This window comes from Phascolarctos cinereus, unplaced genomic scaffold, assembly GCF_003287225.1.
Source record: "Phascolarctos cinereus isolate Bilbo 61053 unplaced genomic scaffold, phaCin_HiC Scaffold_4;HRSCAF=312, whole genome shotgun sequence".
Classification (NCBI taxonomy): domain Eukaryota; kingdom Metazoa; phylum Chordata; class Mammalia; order Diprotodontia; family Phascolarctidae; genus Phascolarctos; species Phascolarctos cinereus.
Genome location: NW_027555847.1, coordinates 36,097,135 through 36,115,621, shown reverse-complemented (window position 1 = coordinate 36,115,621; position 18,487 = coordinate 36,097,135). Strand labels below are relative to the sequence as shown.

Here is an 18,487-nt window from a genome sequence, read left to right as displayed (position 1 = left end):
CAATTTGTTTGTTTCAGGCATGATTCCAGCCGAACTGCAGCAGCTCTGGAAAGAAGTGACAAGCTCGCATCCAGCGGAAGAAACCCCAAGCAACAACCATAGCAGCTTGGATCTGTCTTCCACATGTGTCACCACGTCCTCTGCACCTTCCAAGACCTCCTTAATAATGAACCCCCACGCCTCCACAAATGGACAGCTAGCACCAGTCCATACTCCTAAAAGAGAAAGGTAGGAGCCAAGGCTTGGCTGGAACATGGTCATATATGCAGTGAGCAGCCCTTAAAAGGGTGAGGGGTGGTTCCAAATACCTCTTTATATCTTACTGATCTCTAATTGGATTCATGTGACTCAAATGTCCATGTAATGACTTCAGAATTTATTCAATATAGACTGTGGTGTGAAGCATCTAATTATTTTCACTTTTTCAACACGGAATTAGTGCTAATGTAGACATGCCCCAGAGCTTGTGGCAAGGGGCCACAATATGCTTATTTCCTCATTACCTTGTTTTTGTTCAGAGCCCCCTTTTCCTACCAGTGGCTTCAGCAGAACACTTTAGGGTCCTTTCCTCTGCTTTCTTGTGAAAGGAATAGGTGAATGTATTCAGCCTGGACTGCAGATATGGGACATGGTCCTGTTGGAGATTAGGGCTTTGTGTGGTCATCTCTCATGATTTGATACCTTAGGTATCAAGTTGGTGCAGTGAAGCTGCTTCTCCAAAGTTCCAAAGAAGCTTAAAAAAGAGAGAGAACAATTTCATGGATTTTTGTTTCTTTTCATTATATAGAAACATATTATATCATTCAAAATACTATTAAATATCATTCAGTATTTTGAGATCGATTGAAATGTTTCATAGCTACCTTTTTTGGGGGGTTGAAATCTTACACTTAAAAACACTTCGCCTTCAGTTCATCAGACATTGGTTTAAGGCCCTGCCATATATATATATAAGGCACTCTATACTAGACAAAGGAGAGAAAGAGAAAGGGAGGAAGACATTACAATCCGTGTTTTTAAATCCCTGTTTGCCATTAAGTAGGAGAATAAAACATTGGGAGGAAAAATCAACCAAATCAGGTGAATATTCCAAGATTGTTTGAAATTCAAGATAATACCTAATTACCCCTCCCCCAGATTTGACAAGGGTCCTTCAGATGAAAGGTGTGCACATTTATATCCAGTAACACTCATTCAGCAGGCTTTTACTAAGCACCTGCTGTGGGCCAGTCACTTTTTAAAACCATGCTGTTGAAATGCATAATATACCTGTAATCAGTCAATGAAAATAAGCACCCAATACTCTGTGCTTTTTACATAGAAATGATTTTCTTCTCAGATCTCTATGCTTACATATGCTTTATACCAGTTTCATATTTGTGTCCTAAAGAGTTTTTCAATGTGCTTTCTGAATGGAATGTAAACTCCTTGAAGGCAGGGACTCCCCCTCCCCGCTTTTTGTTTTTGTATCCGTGGCACCTAGCTTAGTGCCTGGCGCATCGTTAGGAACTTAGTAACTGCTTTGTGAATTTAAATGTTTGCTAAATGGGACAGTGTTATCATTTTGTTGTTATTGCTACTTATGGAAGCATGTTAATGGTCTTTTGACATTTTATTAGTTATTCTTTTTAAAGTTTCATTGTTTTTTCAAGTAACAAAATTATTGGAACGCACAGGTGTTTTTTTAATCACTTTATTCAAACCATTCTTATGAGTATAGAGTCTAATGACAAATCGTATTATGTGTATTGCATTATGGAATTCATATTTTAAGTCAGGACCCTTGGTGACAAGTTTGCGATATGTGGTATAAATATGTATGTGATATATTTTCTTCAGAAAACTAAGACATGCTTTTATTAGATGATTTTAAAATTGATACAGCAATATTAGAAAAAGCAAGTGATTTAAATAGTTGCTAAGCTTATTAGCTTGAAAATGGTCTGGATTATAGAACAGGATAAAGCAAGTGACAAATGGGAACCATTGGGTGAATTCAAGCTTCTGTTGCTGTCAAGGGAAGGTAGACATTTTTTATTTTTTACCTCCAGAAGTCAAGCTTGGCTCTTCCTTCCTGTATCTGTTTATGTTTATACCTTTTGTTGTAATATTTTCGGAAAGGACAACTTCAGATAGCATAAAATAAAAGGTCCTAGACTTAGCCTTGCCTTTCTTTTCTTTGATGTACTCAGGCTTATACTATCCATTTAGTAGAGAGTGATTGAATTACCTCTTTCTCTATAAGTAGAGCAGGAGACTCTACTGCAAAGAATGCCCACTGATGCACTTAAGGTTTTTGTTGCAGGCCAGTCCGCCCTTGTGGTGCCTGCCTACATTTCGTAGGACACACAAGCCTCTTCTTGTTTAGATGCATTGCATTTGGTTTCACATTAAAAGGATGTATATCTGTAGTTGGTATAGGAGAGTGGCAGATATTAGCAGTGAAGAAAATGGGAAAAGAATAGCCCCTTTTTGTGTCTCAAGGTGCATTTAAGAGTAAATGGATTCAAGGCAGAGGCAGAGTAATTCCAGCAGCGGAGAGTTGGTGTGATTCTGTAATGTTCCTTTGGACCCTCAGAAGTTAAGTTGAATATGTCAATATTCTGAAGACACCTTGTTGTGGGGAGGGGATATTTTAATGGAAAGTGTTCGTTTTGGCAGCATAGTTTTACAGAGAATGAAATTTGGTAAGGAAAAGAAAGGGAAACTCAAAGGAGAGAGAGGAAGCATTTTGTAAATTATCAAATACTGGGCAAGATTCATGGGCTTAATATAACTGTCACATCACCACCAATCGGTCTGTTTCCATCTACTCTTTTTTTCCCCCCACTCCATTCATTCCTGAGACTATCTGATAGTTATCAGAGCAAGGCAGAGCAGAATAAGTAGTGAATTCGACCAGACAGCAGGAAGACTAGAGTTCAGATCCTGCTTCTGACCCCCAAGGAGTGACCTTGGGGAAGTTACTTCATGTCTTTGAATCTCAGCTTCGCCATCTAGTAAATGAAGATGAGAATGACATTTTGGGGGAATGCTATTGATTATTGACTAGTTATCTAACACCTGTGTACATGGTGGCATCCAAAGAAAGTAACAAAGTCTTGTCACTCGGCAGAGGGTTTTCAGACTGTCGTCGATGGTGATGTAGCTCCATCCTTTTCATTCTTTCCTCAGCCGTTAGTTTGCCTCCTTCAAGTTGTCTCTGGCCCTGCCTTTGAAGGTTCCTTCCCTGCTCCCTAATTTATTTGCATGTCTTATTGTAGCAGCTATTTCATCATTTGGAAATCTCATTGGGTTTTGACTTAACCTACTTCTTGAAAGCAGTTTGTGTGAGTTCTTTCTTGCCATGTTCCTAACACAATAGACTAGTCACCAGAAGTAGGACAAGGCAGTGTTGTGGGGTAGCTGCTGGAGAGAGACACATGTCTCCTTTAAGAAACACTAGCTAATAATCCACAGGTGCCCAACATTTGCATTTAACTTTCAAAATTCCCTTTCCCAAGACTTTTTTTTTGTCCTGTGCTTTCCTGAGCTTTTTGTAAGCAGTGGTGATGGTAGCAGAGGCAGCAGCAGCAACAGCAACAACAGCTCTGGGGTTTGGTGCACAGCAATCTGTTAAGTAGATAAATAATCTCCTTTGGCGTGACACTCCTACTCTCCTCTTTAATTTGTCTTACACAAGGAAAATTATAATTAAATCATTCAGGGTAAACCCTTGAGTGTAGAGAAGGCAGAAAAAAAACACACACTTTGGTAAAGATTGCCAATAGAGACCAACTTCCCTGTTGTGCCTTGCAGAGACATTGATCAATATTCAGCACTTTTAAAGGAGGAACATTTCATATGATTTGTGAGGCAGATGCCAAGGCTCAAATCAAGGCTTATTAAGATCCTCTCCTCATGTAATCACAGGCATTCAGCATCATTAGAATTCAGCACTAACACTCTGTTTCATGCTCTGATTTTACTCAGACAATTCAGTAATATTTATTGTGCTGATTAGACATAAATTCATTCAGTGCAGTAAATGTACTTCAGTTGTCAGTATCTGAAAAAGAGTTTTCATATTCAGGAAACAGAATCAGAAAGGGCCATTGCCAGCTTTTCTTTCTCTTTCCAGTGTTTAATTCTGAAATATAGGTGGTTCTTGCACTGACTGACATGTTTACCATGATGCTTTTAGACAGAAAACATCATCTTTAAAATTTGCCAGGTTATCAGATTTTGGAAATTCCAAATTCAGGAATTTATGTAAATGAAGTCTACACACTGCAAAAGGAATGTCATTAAAATGCTGTCTAGCCTGGTCCTTTTGATTTTCTTGTATCAAAGTTGGTATGTAGTTGCAAATAGCAATCTCTTCTGAAAATTTAAAGTGTGACATTGTATTAGACAACAACAGCATATTGCCTGTAAGTTTAAAGAACAGCATTTAAAATTTCAGTTGGAAACTAGCTCATGATAAGTCAAACCGGGCACTCCACTTGTCTTTATATGGAAAGTACAAAGGTTTTTTTCATTAAAATTAAAAATAAAACTTAGGTAACTTATTATATACCTATTCATTAGGTCCTTCAAAAATGGAAATTATTCCCAGAATCTAAATCACTTAAATTTTAAAGCCAGCATATAGTGGCGCGTGCGCACATGCACACACACACACACACACACACACACACTCACACTGAGATAAATGAATTGGGGGAAAAAAATGTACCTATAAAAATAAGACTATCTCCTTTAATTGGACTCCTGTCTTGCTTAGTAACCTTCCATTTCTTCATTTAAAACATTAGATGGTCTTTCTTTTAGGTGATTCCTATGCAACTCTTTGGTCCTACTAGTTTTTCTAGTTATTCCCACCCTTTGGCCTTCATTCTTTCACCATTTTACCAGCCATTTTGTAATTGTGAATATTTTTTAGTTACCTTAACTTTATTTTGTCAGTAGAAAATAGTCCCACATTCTTTAAGCTTTTGATGGGGAAAAAAATGTCTTTTAAGCCCTGCAATGCCAGTGATTGTTCTCTGTGGCACCTTCTTTCCTGGGGCAGTATTGCCTTCTCAGGAATGGGTGACCCAAAGGAAGCACTTTCCTAGATGAGATCTCACCTACCTTCTGCCCAGTAACAGTATGACTCCTTTTCTTTCCCTCTGTGTATATCCCACTGTACTGTAGGCCTGCCTTCCTGCAGTTTTCCACTTGACTGCTGACTTCAAGGATTCCTTGACAATAACCTCTCAATCCCTTTGCTTGGTCAGCGAGCTTCATGGCTCTTTCATTTAATGCACATTCTCTATTTGTTGCCTCCAGACATACATTTGACTATATAAGAATGCAGTTTCTGTTTACTGGGCTGGCCATTTTCAAAATCCAAGTCAGTTTTGAATATGATTGTAATATTTACCACTTGACTAAATTTTATCCTGATGAGTAAAATCCTGGCAGTGTTTGGGGTTTTTTTTTTTTTGGTAGGGCTTACATTAGGAATTTGATGTCCAAGATTTGTTTCCAGTGGGGTAGGGAGTAAGAGATAGGACAGAGAGTGGGCAGCTAGCTAAGATATCTGTCTCCCTTAACCCTGAACTCTCATTTGAACTGGTAATCCTGATTTCAACTCTGACCAAGGGCTTGTTAAAATGTAGGGGGCCAACTCCAGTTGTCCTAATCTATATCTGGCCACTGAACCCAGGTGGCTGTGGAGGACAAAGTGAGGCTAGTGACTTTGCACAGCCCTGCCTCACTTAAATCCAATTCACTTGCAAGTCACAGCATCACCTTCCTGAGGTCATGGTCCTCTTTGAGAATGAAGGACAAACAACAACCAAATGTACATAAAGTACCCATTCTAATTTTGTGATGACTAGAGTGGCTAGTGGCAAAGGTGGGAACAGGAGTAGAGAGCTACAGCATGTGGACATGGCACACATATCATGATAGTTACAGAGACTCAGCCTCCCATAAGTGATGATTTCACTTGTTTCACATAGCTCTATGTGAAGTGCTTCATTTATCCCCCAGAGTCCCATATGGTTGCAGATATTTCTAATGGACAGCCTTGAGTTGCTCAAACCAATTAGATGCACCAACTATTCTATGTCCATTAGAACATTTTGGATGCCTCTCTAGTACAGAAGGAAGATGATTGACTTTGGAGTCACTAGACCTGAGTTCATTTCCCACCTTTAATATTTACTATCCCATCAGCCTTGGGAAAAAATACTTAATCTCTCTGTGTCTCAGTTTCCTTATCTGTAAAATTAAATGATTGAACTAGATAGCCTCTGAGGTCCTTTCCTCCTCTTGATCTATGAACCTATGCAGGTTTTCTTTCATGTAATCATTCCGAATTATTTCTAGTATTTCCCCATTGCTATTATGCTAAGATTTTGCATGCAATGCACACACACATTTATATGTCTATATGCCCATATTTATGTATATAGTCCATTAAAGTGTATTCAAAAGTCTTTGAATGATGACACCTTGTTAGATGTGAAGAATCTGACAGACATCAGAGAGCTTTGTAACATCAGAAATTTGCTGCTTTTGAGTAATATTGTATTTCTTACTCCCGCCGGAAGCATTTTTAAAGTTCTAGGAATAAGTCCGGTGAACTTTGCCAGTCATATAGGTGGCTGAGTTTTTCCTCCCCTTTTGACCACGTACATTGTTTTAGGTGTTGAGACTTCAGTAGTTGCTGTAATACTCCCATTTGTCATAAAACCATACATTCAGTTGGGTGTTTGGGAAGGTTAAGACAAATTGCTTGGTTTGATGATTTAAAAGTTGTATCAGAGACAGGAGCCCAGGACCTGGTTTCTGACACATTGTACCGAGCTGACTCTGGACAAATCATTTCAGCTTTGGATAGCTTCTCTGAGCTAATTAAAGAGCATCACAGAATTGCGTTGATAAAGGGAGTTTCTTCAATGGGAGTTTCCTCCGTCAGTGAAATCAAAGGTATAGGGGGAGATACAGCTGGATGGATGGGTGGGTGGGTACATAGATAGAAGGATATAGAAAGAATGATACATAACATCTATGTATATAGAAAGATAGCTGTAAGCACGTAAACATGCACAGAGATACGTAGGCATTTAAGTATTTGGTGGTATTGATACAGTGTCTTTCATCGCCAGCGGTTTGTTTATATGAAGTATGACAAGCATCCATTTTAAGAGGGGCGTGAAAAACTTTGTATGTTTCATGGCGCAGTTTCTAACGTTGCCCCCTTCCTTCAATGTATTTGCTCCCCCTTTGTGAATAATAAAAGTTATTGTGTTCTATTCTAGTGTAAGCATTTTTTTGGTTGTGGTTTTTGTTTTGAATTTTTTGGGGGGTGGAGGATTTTGTTTTTACCATGTTCATGGATTAACAGTATTGACAGAGGTCGGTCCCAAAATCAGGAATAGGAGAAGAGATCTGTGGAGTGTGATCGTGGCATACATACCATGATAGCTCCAGGGACTAAGCCATGAACAGATTTCAGTCGCTTCACGTAGCTCTGTGTGAAGTGACTTGTTTATTCTCCCAAATCCAGTATGGCGGCAAATGTTTCTAATGGACAAAATCACAGAATCGTAGATCTAGAGTAAAAAGGGACCATCTAGTCCAAACTCCTCATTTTACAAATGAGGAAACTGAGGCACAGACTGGTTGAGTGACTTGCTTAAGGTTGTACTATGTAGTAAGTTGCCGAGTAAGGATCTGAACTTGGATTATATTATTTCAAACTCTGAATTATTTTTACTAGACTATCTGACCTCTCAGAGCACCTATAGTCTAATTAAGTGTCTACCCCAAACATGAAAGCTGGTATAAACTATTACCATGTTTTTAATTTAATTAAAATATAAGATTTTGTCATAACATTTTACTATTGTGTGCTGTCGGTTCCTGCTGGTGCCCATATATGGGTGAGAAGAATCTCTCAGGGGGCCTAAATGCAGTGCTAAGTTACCTTCTGTCATTCAGACATTCAGAGAGTGGAGAACAATATCTTTAAAATATTGGACTATGGTAAGAGAACACATTGACTGGTTTCCTTGCCTTTGGGTGCTGAATGATAAAAATCAGCTATTATTGTTTAACACCTGTCATAGTGTCACACGTAAAATACCGAGTGCCATTTAAAGGTAACATACTGTTGTTAGACTCTTATGTTTTCTGATTTATTGTGTTTTAATGACTAAAAAAAGCTTTTCTACAAAAAGAACGTAATTTATACTACGTGGTAACATTCATTTTCAAAACAGTATCTGCATTTATTTTTAAACTTTCTTAGATTCATTTGTAAGAACATTTTTCCTTTCATGCCTGACTCTCCCATGACATAATGATTTAGACCTAAATCTCTCCTCTTACCCTGTGTTGCAGATTTTTTCTGATGCGTTTTGAGACCCTCGCCTTTTTGATTTCTTTTGTTTTGTTTTCCCCTGCCAAAACACCTTAGGAGATGCTGCCTTCCTGTGTGTAGAGGAGCTGTCTCCTCAACCTTTACCACATTAAAGGCCTAGAAGGTCCTGGAATCTCATGGTCCTTCATTAACTGTGGGGGCAGAGATAGGGTCGAGAAACCATTGTAAATCAGAGGCGGTTAAGAGAAATATGGAGGTGGCCTGACTGGAAATCTTAGCTAGCACGGGACTTAGCTGTCTCTTGGGACTGGCAGAGATGTCCACTCCCCGCCCCCCAACTTAGTTTTTGCTCAGCAACATGGTTCTCTTGTTTTTAACATGAAAGCAAGCTACCACTTATTGGGGTAATGCAAATGATGGTGTTTCATGTGTACGGTCTTCTTCAAGTTCTTTTTTCTCTTTTTGTAATCAGTCAAGGCATAAGTATATCATAAAGTATATTCTCCTCATTAAAACAATGGTGTAAGCTCACAAAGGGAAATTGTTCCTATGTGTTCCAGCTTGTCATTCCAAGCTGTGTGAATAAAGAAGATAACTATTCCGTTGGGAAACTATTTCAGGAATTGAGCAACAGATATGCTAGCCAGAGAATTCTCTTAACTGTGATTTTCCTTTTGTGTGTACTCAAAAATAACATCCTGATGGGTCCTTAAATGCCATTTCATGTACAGAGCACAATTTCCACAGCACAGGTGGTGCTAATATAGGACAGCCCCCCAGGCACTTGTCGCCAAGAGTTGTACAGCTTGTTCAGTGTCTGCATCCATATGGCAAGCTGTCCCATTCATAGAGAGACATTGTAGTGGTGCCTGTGGGTGCTGTGGTCAACGTAGTGTACAAAGGAGATTTTAACTCTCAGCAGCCTATGTAATGTATTTTGGTTTGTCGGAGATTTGTGTTATGCCATTAAAAAAATGCATCAATTCAGAGGAAATGCCAAAAGAATGTTTCTGGTTTATTCTCTCCCTGCCCCCTTTTCCTTTTTAGTTGCACATAGTTAACTCAGCAGGTGTAATTCTTCAGCATAAGAACTTATTTATTAAATCACATGAACCTTTCTTGATTAGTTATAAATGAACAAACTTTGAATTTAAGAATTGCCTATCATTTACTGAGTTCTTCTTTTACAAAGAAAAGAAAATTGTACAGTCATCTGAACAACACGGATCCAGGTTTTTATGGGTCCGATTTAAGATGCTCCTTGCCAACCCCTTAAAAAAATACTCCAAGAATCAGTTTGTCATCAGTTTTCTCAAGTCTCTCTTTGTGTCTTGAAATCAGAGAGTAAAACATTCCCCAGAGGTGTGGGTGAATCAAGTGAACAAGATTTCCCCCTGGAGAATGGAGAAAACAGGCAGATAGTAAAGGCATCTTAGAAAATTGACCAGAAAGCAAAATTGTCTAGTCCCCGATTTATAAAACAAAATGTTGTTCTGCTTTTGTGCAACTATTTGTGTTGTTTCATAGACAAACAGACACCATAGCAACAGTAACACATGATATTTATACTACCTGCAAGACAGAGCACTTCCCTAAACAAATAAAAGGCACACTTTGTGACCTTCACATTGCAATCCTGTTTAGAGTACATGGAGGTTCTGACCACTAACAGGCTGGCTTTTTTTGTTTGTTTATTCTTTTGTTGCTTTTTTGCATCTTTCACATCTGTTGTGGATGTTAGAAAGAATTTGAAAGTGTTTTGTGACATAAGACATTTTTACCTATGATGAGGCAGCTGCCTTGCAAAGCCCATTTTGTTCCTCTCCTAATATTCTAGGTTGAATATTCTAGGAGTCTGATATTCAGTATAAATACTTTTGATCATGCAATGAAGAACTCAAAGCCTAGATGTTTCCTACTTTTATAACTCAAGTTCTGTATTTTAGTACACATGATCCCCTATATTCTACTTACATTTTCCCCTATGAATCACATTTATGACAACAAGATGTCTCATGTTAAAGATCAGTGTGAGAAATAAATGGCAGTGTACTTTAATTAGAAGAAAAAATTGACACCAAGATGCTGGAATAATCCAGTGTCATTTGAATAAATTAGAGGATTGTAGAGACAGAAATAAGATGAAATTTAGCAAGGGTAAATGGAAAGTTATCCACATAAGAAGAGAGTTTTCCAGAGTACACACTTCTCCAACTTGGGCAGATGTGCCACTAGTGAAAGCACTTCAGGGCTTTAGAGAATGAAGATTGATAGGATATCAAAAGTAAAGCCAATTTTAAAATAAAATCTGTTAGTTGAATAAAACTAGGATATAGGTTTGTATGACACCATTTAAATCTCATTTGAAGTTCCCACACATATTTATTTTGGAAGTACCTTGACGTAGGAAGAATACAGAAAAACTAGACAAGAAAATAGAGAAACATGATAAAGGGGAAAGGACTAAAAAAAGGCCTGGGAGGAAAGATTAAAAGGAATTAAATACTTCACAGCATTTGAAACAGGAGCCCTGGCCATACATCAGGATCCTTCCAGACCTCATATTGACTTAGAAACCAATATTAACGTTATCTATATTATATCAGATTGTTGATTTGTTTTGTTAAATATTTCCCTGTTGTACTTCCATCTGTTTGGTCCACTTTGAGGACCCACTAGCTAGACTCTGTCTAGAGTGACAAATATGCTGGTTTTCTCCATCCTTTCTATGACCTCTGCTTGTTTTTTTTTGTTGTTGTTTGGTTGGTTTTTTTTTGTTGTTGTTGTTTAAGTGCCAAGCAGATTACAGAAATTTGGTTGGGAACTGCAAGAACTGATCTTATTGAGAACTTATCTTGATACACCCCCCCACACACACACACACACATGTACAGTGTGTATCTGTGTATATGTATCTAGAAAACCTGGTCCCCAAGTGAGACTAAAAGTGGGCTTTTCCTTTTAATAAAAATCAACAAGAACATGGAACTGGTGTTAAGTAATTTGGGTGACAGTTCATTAGATGTCATTTTGGAGCTGAGATTACTTGAGGTGTGGACTGTTCTGGTGTCTTATCATTATTGTTTTCTTTATTCTGCAGGCATTTAAATTAAGCATCTACTGTATACATAGCTTTGCTTTAAGCATCTACTGTATATATAGCTTTTTTTTGGCAAGAACTTTCCATGGTTAGGGATGGAAATAGCTCTGCTGCACAGCTTACAAAGCATTATTCATTTGCAATCCTGTGAATTAAGTCTGCAAGTATGATCTTGGTGCAGAGAGAGGACTGGACTTGTGATTTGGGTGTCAAACATTCCTGGTATGGAAACTCCTTCTACCAGTGCAGAATGACAAGTCTCTTCTAACTTACAGAGAATTTTCTGGAGCACTGAGTTGTGACTTGCCTGTGATGTGTGAGGCTGTTACCTAGTGTATTTTGGAGTCTGGAATTTAGGTAATAGATTGAGAACTGGAAGGGACCTTGGAGGTTCCTAATCCAACCCCTTCAGTTTACATATGAGAAACCTGAAGCCCCCAGAGCCTCAGTGACTTGCTCAGGCAGTAAGTGGCAGAGCCGAGATTTGAACCCATGACCTTTGTCTTGGGTCCAATGGCCTTTCTACTGCTACTCCCCACCCAGATCTTCTGAACTTCAGGGCCTATCCTCCAACTCAACAGCATTCTGCTAAACTGAATAAAGATTGTTGACCTAGGTGGAAAGTGATATCCACAGAGATTAGATGGTTTGCACACAGTTATATGGCTAGTGTCAAAATGAGACTTGAACCCGGGTCATTTTTTTTAGCTCCAAATATTGTTCTTGCTATTGCTTTAATAATTTTGAGTGATGAAAGATACATGATACAAAATAAGTTTGAAAAATAAATAATATATATAGCGCTTTAAAGTTTGCAAAGGTCACTTTATAAAGATTATATCATTGGAGCTTCACAACTTTGTGAACTAGATATTTTTATTATCCCCATTTTGCAGATGAGGAAGCAGAAGCCCAGAGAGGCAAAATGATTTGCCCAGGGTTCCATCGCTAGTGTCTGAGGCTTGCTATGCACTCAGGTCTTCCTGATTGTAGGTTGAGGGCTCTAGCTACTGAGATACCTAGGTACCAAAATGCAAAAGAATACTTATTTCCAAGGCTGCTGACAAGCAACTGAAATCTAGTGTTGCTCCCTGATAAGTAGCCTCAAGCCAAGAGTCCACTGGCTTTGAAATCAGAGGACCAAGGTTCGAATTCTTTCCCATCTGCCACTAACTACAGTGACCTTGGATTGAATTAAGTCACTTAAATTCTCTGGTCCTCAGTTTCCTCTTCTGTAAAAGGAGAGAGGCACTAATTTTCTGAAGTCAGCCTGTGGTCTAAATCTATGATCATATCTCCTTTTGTATCAGCCTTCTGCTCCCTCTTGCTCCCCAGTTCACAGAACCATAGGATATCACCTGGAATGAATCTTGAAGATTGTTGATAAAGGACTCAACCCTGGAGAGTTGAAATATCTTGCCTCAGTTTACAGAAGGATTCAGTACCAGTCAGAATTTGAACTTAGATCCCCAAACTCTCAATCCAACATTCTTTCCATGAGCCCATATTGCCTCTTTTTTCATTCCTGTATCTGCTCCTTTGGTCTTTACCAAATTATAAGTTGACTCCTGCAAATGGCCCAGAAAGTTCTAAAGAGTTAAAATTAACAAAAGCAATTGAGACTGAAAGTTACATTTCCTAAAGAGCCGTCAGTTCCTATGGCATATGGGCAGCATTCCATATAGGCAGTGTGACTCACCATGTTCAAACAAAGGTCCATTGGCATAGTAGGAATGTCTGCTTAACAGTGTTAATAACTTTTGGATTAGAGGTCCCTGAGTATGTATTGACATAGTTGCTCATAACCACTCCTTGGAAAGCATTATTTTAGTCTTTTTTTTTTCTTTTATGGAGAGCTCTGTGGTAATGCTATCTATGCAAACTATAAGTTATAAACTCAGCAGTGAGTCAGGATTGCCATTATAGGTTCCTGATGAAATGTGGCAAAGACCTCTGACTTTCTTGTTCCTTCACTTATCACTAACTAAACACTGGCCTTCTGACTTTTATCACCAGCCTTTTCTGTTCTGCATTTATGATTGACTGAGGAGAATTCACCAGTCAGTCATAGACGTAAAAGCTCAGTTTGCATGCTCTGGACGCTCCTAGGCTTTGGGAGCAAAAGGGGGATGTTTTATCCTGTCTAACTCACCGAGTTACAGTGGTTGTAAAAGGCAGGTAGCGTCCAGTCTTATAAGCATAGCCTTTTATTCTGTTTACCCTTAGATCCATTACTAAAGCAGCAATTAGCCATTTGCTGCTTCCCCCCATAGAGGTAATAAATGCTAACTGGACGAGTTTATACTTGAAGACAGAAAACTGCAGTGTGCTCTAGCCTTTAGGTGGATAACACTCTTCTCTCAGGGTGAACCCTGAAGCTCCTAAGTTCACATGTGGAATACAGCTTCTGTTTAAATTAAGGAAAGTGACTCAGAACCAACCCAAGAGGTGTATACACCATATCTGCAGGTTTGTGCTATCAAGGAGCAAGGCTACTTTTAGGACTTCATGGGGGGCTTTGGTTCCAACTGGGATTCTGTATGATATTGATTGAGCTTGGAGTCACCTTAAATGGCTCAATGGTTTTCAGCAAGAGAGTTCTGAGGGAGCAGGGAGTGGTCAGATTTGGCCTTCCATGCATTTCTTAGAATACCACTGATTTTTTCAAGGTGGCTGTCGTGTGCTCGTACATCCTAACCTTGCTCTGCTCTGAGCCGTATATTGCATGACAACTTCATAGATGTGGTCTAGGGATACCTAATGGGTCACCAGTGTGTCGTGTGTTCCTTCTTTGCTCTACACCCAAACTTATTGACTCAGGAGCATACGCAAAAATATCCTTATATTCATCCCCTGTATTCTACTAATGATCTGTCAGTATTTTTGCCAGCTTCCTAAGAGCCAGTTTCACTGAGTAGATAGATATATGTCACTGCAGTTGGGGAAAGCTCAGTAGTAAATGCAATAACTTCAACAAACAACTGAACTTCTCTTGGACTCAGTTTCCCGAACTCTAAGTTAAGGGATCTGGAATAGATGGCCTCTGAGGTTCAATAATATAGAAAAATCTACCTGTATTTTTCCTAGCCTTGTTACCCTCAATCCAGAAAATGGTTATTATTTAATGGAGTGGTTCTTTATTGACCATTTCTGTTCCCATGCAGGATGTGTAGGCCACAAGAAGCTCACAATTTAAATCCACCCAAAAAGCACAGTCCCTGAAAACAGTTAAGCACAACAGCATAAAAGTTTGATTGTGACTGATAACAGATGCGACCTTACACTTTATAGTTTACTGTTTGTTTAAAGAAAGGAAGGGTGTGTGCTTTAACTATAATAATTAGTATCAACCCTGTCCATTGTTTTTGATCTGAGTTTTGTTGCTATGTAAAGTTGTTTTCATTTGGATAGTTGTATTCACTAAATATATTCTTTTAGTTCTTTCCTTTCTCCAGATTGCTTTGTGTAAGCCCTCCTTTTCACCATCACAGCTATTACACTTGAGTTTGTTCAGCCACTCTGATCATAGGTTCATAGAGCTGTATCTTGGAGGGATTTCAGAGATCCGTGCAGTCAAACCTCCTCACTTTTCAAACGAGGCCCCAGATCACCCAGAGAGCATGTTATCACAGTCAGGGAATCACACTCGGACGCTTTGACTCCAAGCTCAGTTATTTATCCCCTCATGTCTGTGGGCTTGTCGTTTGTTTCCAGACTTTTGTTATGGCTTATAGTGTGGATATGGACTGTTCTTATACATTAAACAATTATTGAACATTTACTGTGTGCAGAATACTGTCCCAGGTATTAGGAGAGAAGTGAAGTGTAGGTGGTGCAGGATTACAAGCCAAATGGAGACTTGTAACACGTACAGAGATAGAAGCACGTGGGGTGCAGGTGTAAGGTCAGTTGGAGGAGTCATAGGAAGCTTCATTTTAGGTTTATGTAAAACCTAAATCAACAAGCAAAGATATACTGTGGGCTTAGGAAACAATGAGAGAGAGGCTGGAAAATAGGTTTGTGTGATAGAGTGGGAGCAGTCCAGGTGTCTGAAGCATAAAGGACCCAGTAGGGAGTTGTGTGAGATAGCAAAAAAGGCAGGTGGTCCCTAAATTTGATCATAGGATTTAGTTTTACTTTTTATTTTTATTTTGAACTTAAAATAATTAAAAAGAGGAGAGGGCATTTTCATATACATAATAGTATCCAGAAGGAAGGAATAGTTAACAGGGTCAAATGAAGTGAAGGAGGCTGAGGAGTTCAAAACCTTCACTAAGTAAAAAACAACCCACATGCACAACATAGACGGAATGTCTAAACATAATGTAGTATGTGAATGCAGTGCACTATTTCTGTACCAAAGAAAGAACGTATAAAATAGTGGTGGTGAAGGGGACTGTTCTATGAAATGATACAAAATGAGGGAAAGAAATTCAAATCTAATATGTGAACCAACTTTAAAGTATATTAACAATGGTCATAATCATAAGTCCAGAAAACTCGAAGAAGATAAAAACCAGGATATCAAGAAGAAATAGGATCTTTTTGTTACAATCTTGTTAACAATATGTATTTTTTAGGAACACTGTAAATACTAAAGGTTTAAAATTTCAATGATTTTTGTATTCTTTGTGTATTTGAATGTTTTGTTGATATTAAGTTTAGAATTTTTTTTTAATTTAAACTTTGGATTTGGCGATTAGCCTGTCAGAGGTGACTTCTAAGAGAGCAATTTCCATCAAGTGGTGGGAGGTAAAAGTCAGATTGCAAGCACTTGAGTAGGTGGTGAAGTGGAGGCATTGGCATAGACAGCTTTTTCCAGAATTTTGGCAGAGGGCAAGAAAACATGTGGGCTGGCATCTGGATGGGGTAGAAGAGTCAAGGGACAGAATGTATGGGATTGGAAAGACCTTATGGACAGATTAAAAAGAACCATTGGAAGAGAGAGATTACAGGCATGCCTTGTAAAAGGAACACTGGTTTTGGCATCAAAGGACCTTCATTCAAATCCTGATTCTACCATGTACTTACCTTTGGAACCTTTGGCAAACCTCTTAAGCTTGCTTGGACTCTGTTGACTCATTTGAAAAACAAGAGCTTGAGATTTGGTTGCTTCTGAGATCCCTTCTGGCTATAGATCTATGATCTATGAAAAGAAGCCTGATTGGGGGGGTGGGGTGGAGTAGTGCTGGATCAGATGAGATCCAGGGTGCAGGTAGGGAAAATAGCCTTAGTGAAGAATATTTATAACTCATACAGTTGTAATCAAAGGAAGGAGAGGAATGGGTGATAAAACCAATAAATTTGGGAGATGGAGGAGCTCCTGTCAAATAATCAAAATAATCTGCTACAAAATCAGGGGAGAATGTGTGTGCAATTTAGGGCTTGAGTAGATAGTAAAAGGCCTGAAACAGTGGGGGGGGGGGAGAGAGAGAGAGAGAGAGAGAGAGAGAGAGAGAGAGAGAGAGAGAGAGAGAGAGAGAGAGAGAGAGAGAGAGAGAGAACACTGTAGAACAGCAGTGAGAATCCAGTGAGGTCATCCCTCATAAATCTTATAGTGGGTGAAATCAGTTTGATTTCTTGACTTTTTTCCAGCAGTGCTTAGCAGCCAAGGGGACAAGAGCAGAGAAATCCAATGGTGGTGTTTACCCAGGAGTAAGGATTAGCAAGTCAGGAACAGCAGAAGGTCATCTACTCTAGTATGGTGGCTATTAAATCATCAAAGTGACAGGCCATGGAGCCACGGCTGGGCTTAAAAGCAAGCAGAGCCCGAACTGGGGCGCTAGACTGGGAGAAGAGAGGCGAATCAGTGAGAGGAAGGTCAAGATTGGCATAAAGTTCAGGTTTAGCTTTAGTGTCTCTTCACTTCTCTCCTCAACTTGTGAAAGTGATTTTGTGTTTACTTTGTATATTTAAAATTTTTTATATATCTGAATTTGTGCTGTTTCCTTTTCAAATGATGTAAGCTCATTAAACTCAGGGACTTTCATTTCTGGCTAGGCAAGACACTTAGGCACTGAGGGTGCACATGGTAGCCATTTTAATGTAATAATGCTCATTGAATTGCATTGAGAAGGTGGTCAGAGAGTAGAATTTTAAGTTCAGGTGCTACAATTTTTTTTCTGTAATTTTTAATTTAAAAAAATTTTTTTTTCCAATTAGACAATGATCTTGCCTGGTCCATGACTTACCCAGAGTCACACAGCTAGTAAGTGTTATATGTCTGAGGCCAAATTTGAACTCACATCCTCCTGAATTCAGGGCCGGTGCACTATCTACTGTGCCACCTAGCTGCCCCATGGTGTTACAGTTTTTTAAGAAGATGAGGTTTCAAGAGTGGGAAAGAAATTAGGTGTAAAAGGAGTTCTTTGGGCTTGAGAGATTGTGCAGTCAAAATGTCATAGAGTTTGCCATCATGAATACTGAAGTCTTCAAAGATGACAGAACACAAAGGAGGACTGTAAGCTTGATCTTAAAGACACTGAGAAAATTGGTCTGGTTGCTGGGAAGTCAGCAAATGACAGCAATAAGGATGGTCAGAAAAGGAGTGTGAGTAAATTGCATGGACTTCAAAAAGCAAAGCTTGTAATATTTCACAATGAAATAGTGCTTCAAGGTTTATGAAGGATTTTTCTAACAGCTATATTAAGTGCTAGAATAGAGTGGAGGAAACGCTGGCCTTGGATTCATGCTGCCTAAGTCCATATCCCAACATTGCCCACTTTGGACCAGTCACATTGTGTCTTTTGGTCTCTTCTCTGCTGTAAAAATGAGTTGCCTAGGTGATCTTCAATGGCACTCCTAGTCCTCCTCAGTGACCTGCAGTGTACTCAGAGCTACTGAGTATGGCATACCTAGATATAGACCCATCTCTGGACTTCAGATCCTTCAACTCATTGGCTTTAAGTATTGACATAGGTAGAGGAATAACCTGGAAGCAACAGCATGTCCGATTTTTCTGTCCCTATGAGTTGGAGCTATTTAAGTGGCTCAACCCAAAGAGCAATCATAGTGAATTTCATGTTAAT

General features: G+C 39.0%; 1 protein-coding gene across 10 annotated transcripts in view; it reads left to right on the top strand.

Annotated features, from left to right (window-relative positions):
* FOXP1 (forkhead box P1) overlaps nucleotides 1-18,487 on the top strand; it is a 537,509-nt gene that overhangs the window by 444,202 nt on the left and 74,820 nt on the right. For all 10 annotated transcript variants that reach the window (XM_078152147.1, XM_078152148.1, XM_078152146.1 and 7 more), the window contains one exon: nucleotides 18-228. In XM_078152147.1, the coding sequence (XP_078008273.1) occupies nucleotides 18-228 (211 nt within the window). The remainder of the gene's footprint in view (nucleotides 1-17; nucleotides 229-18,487) is intronic.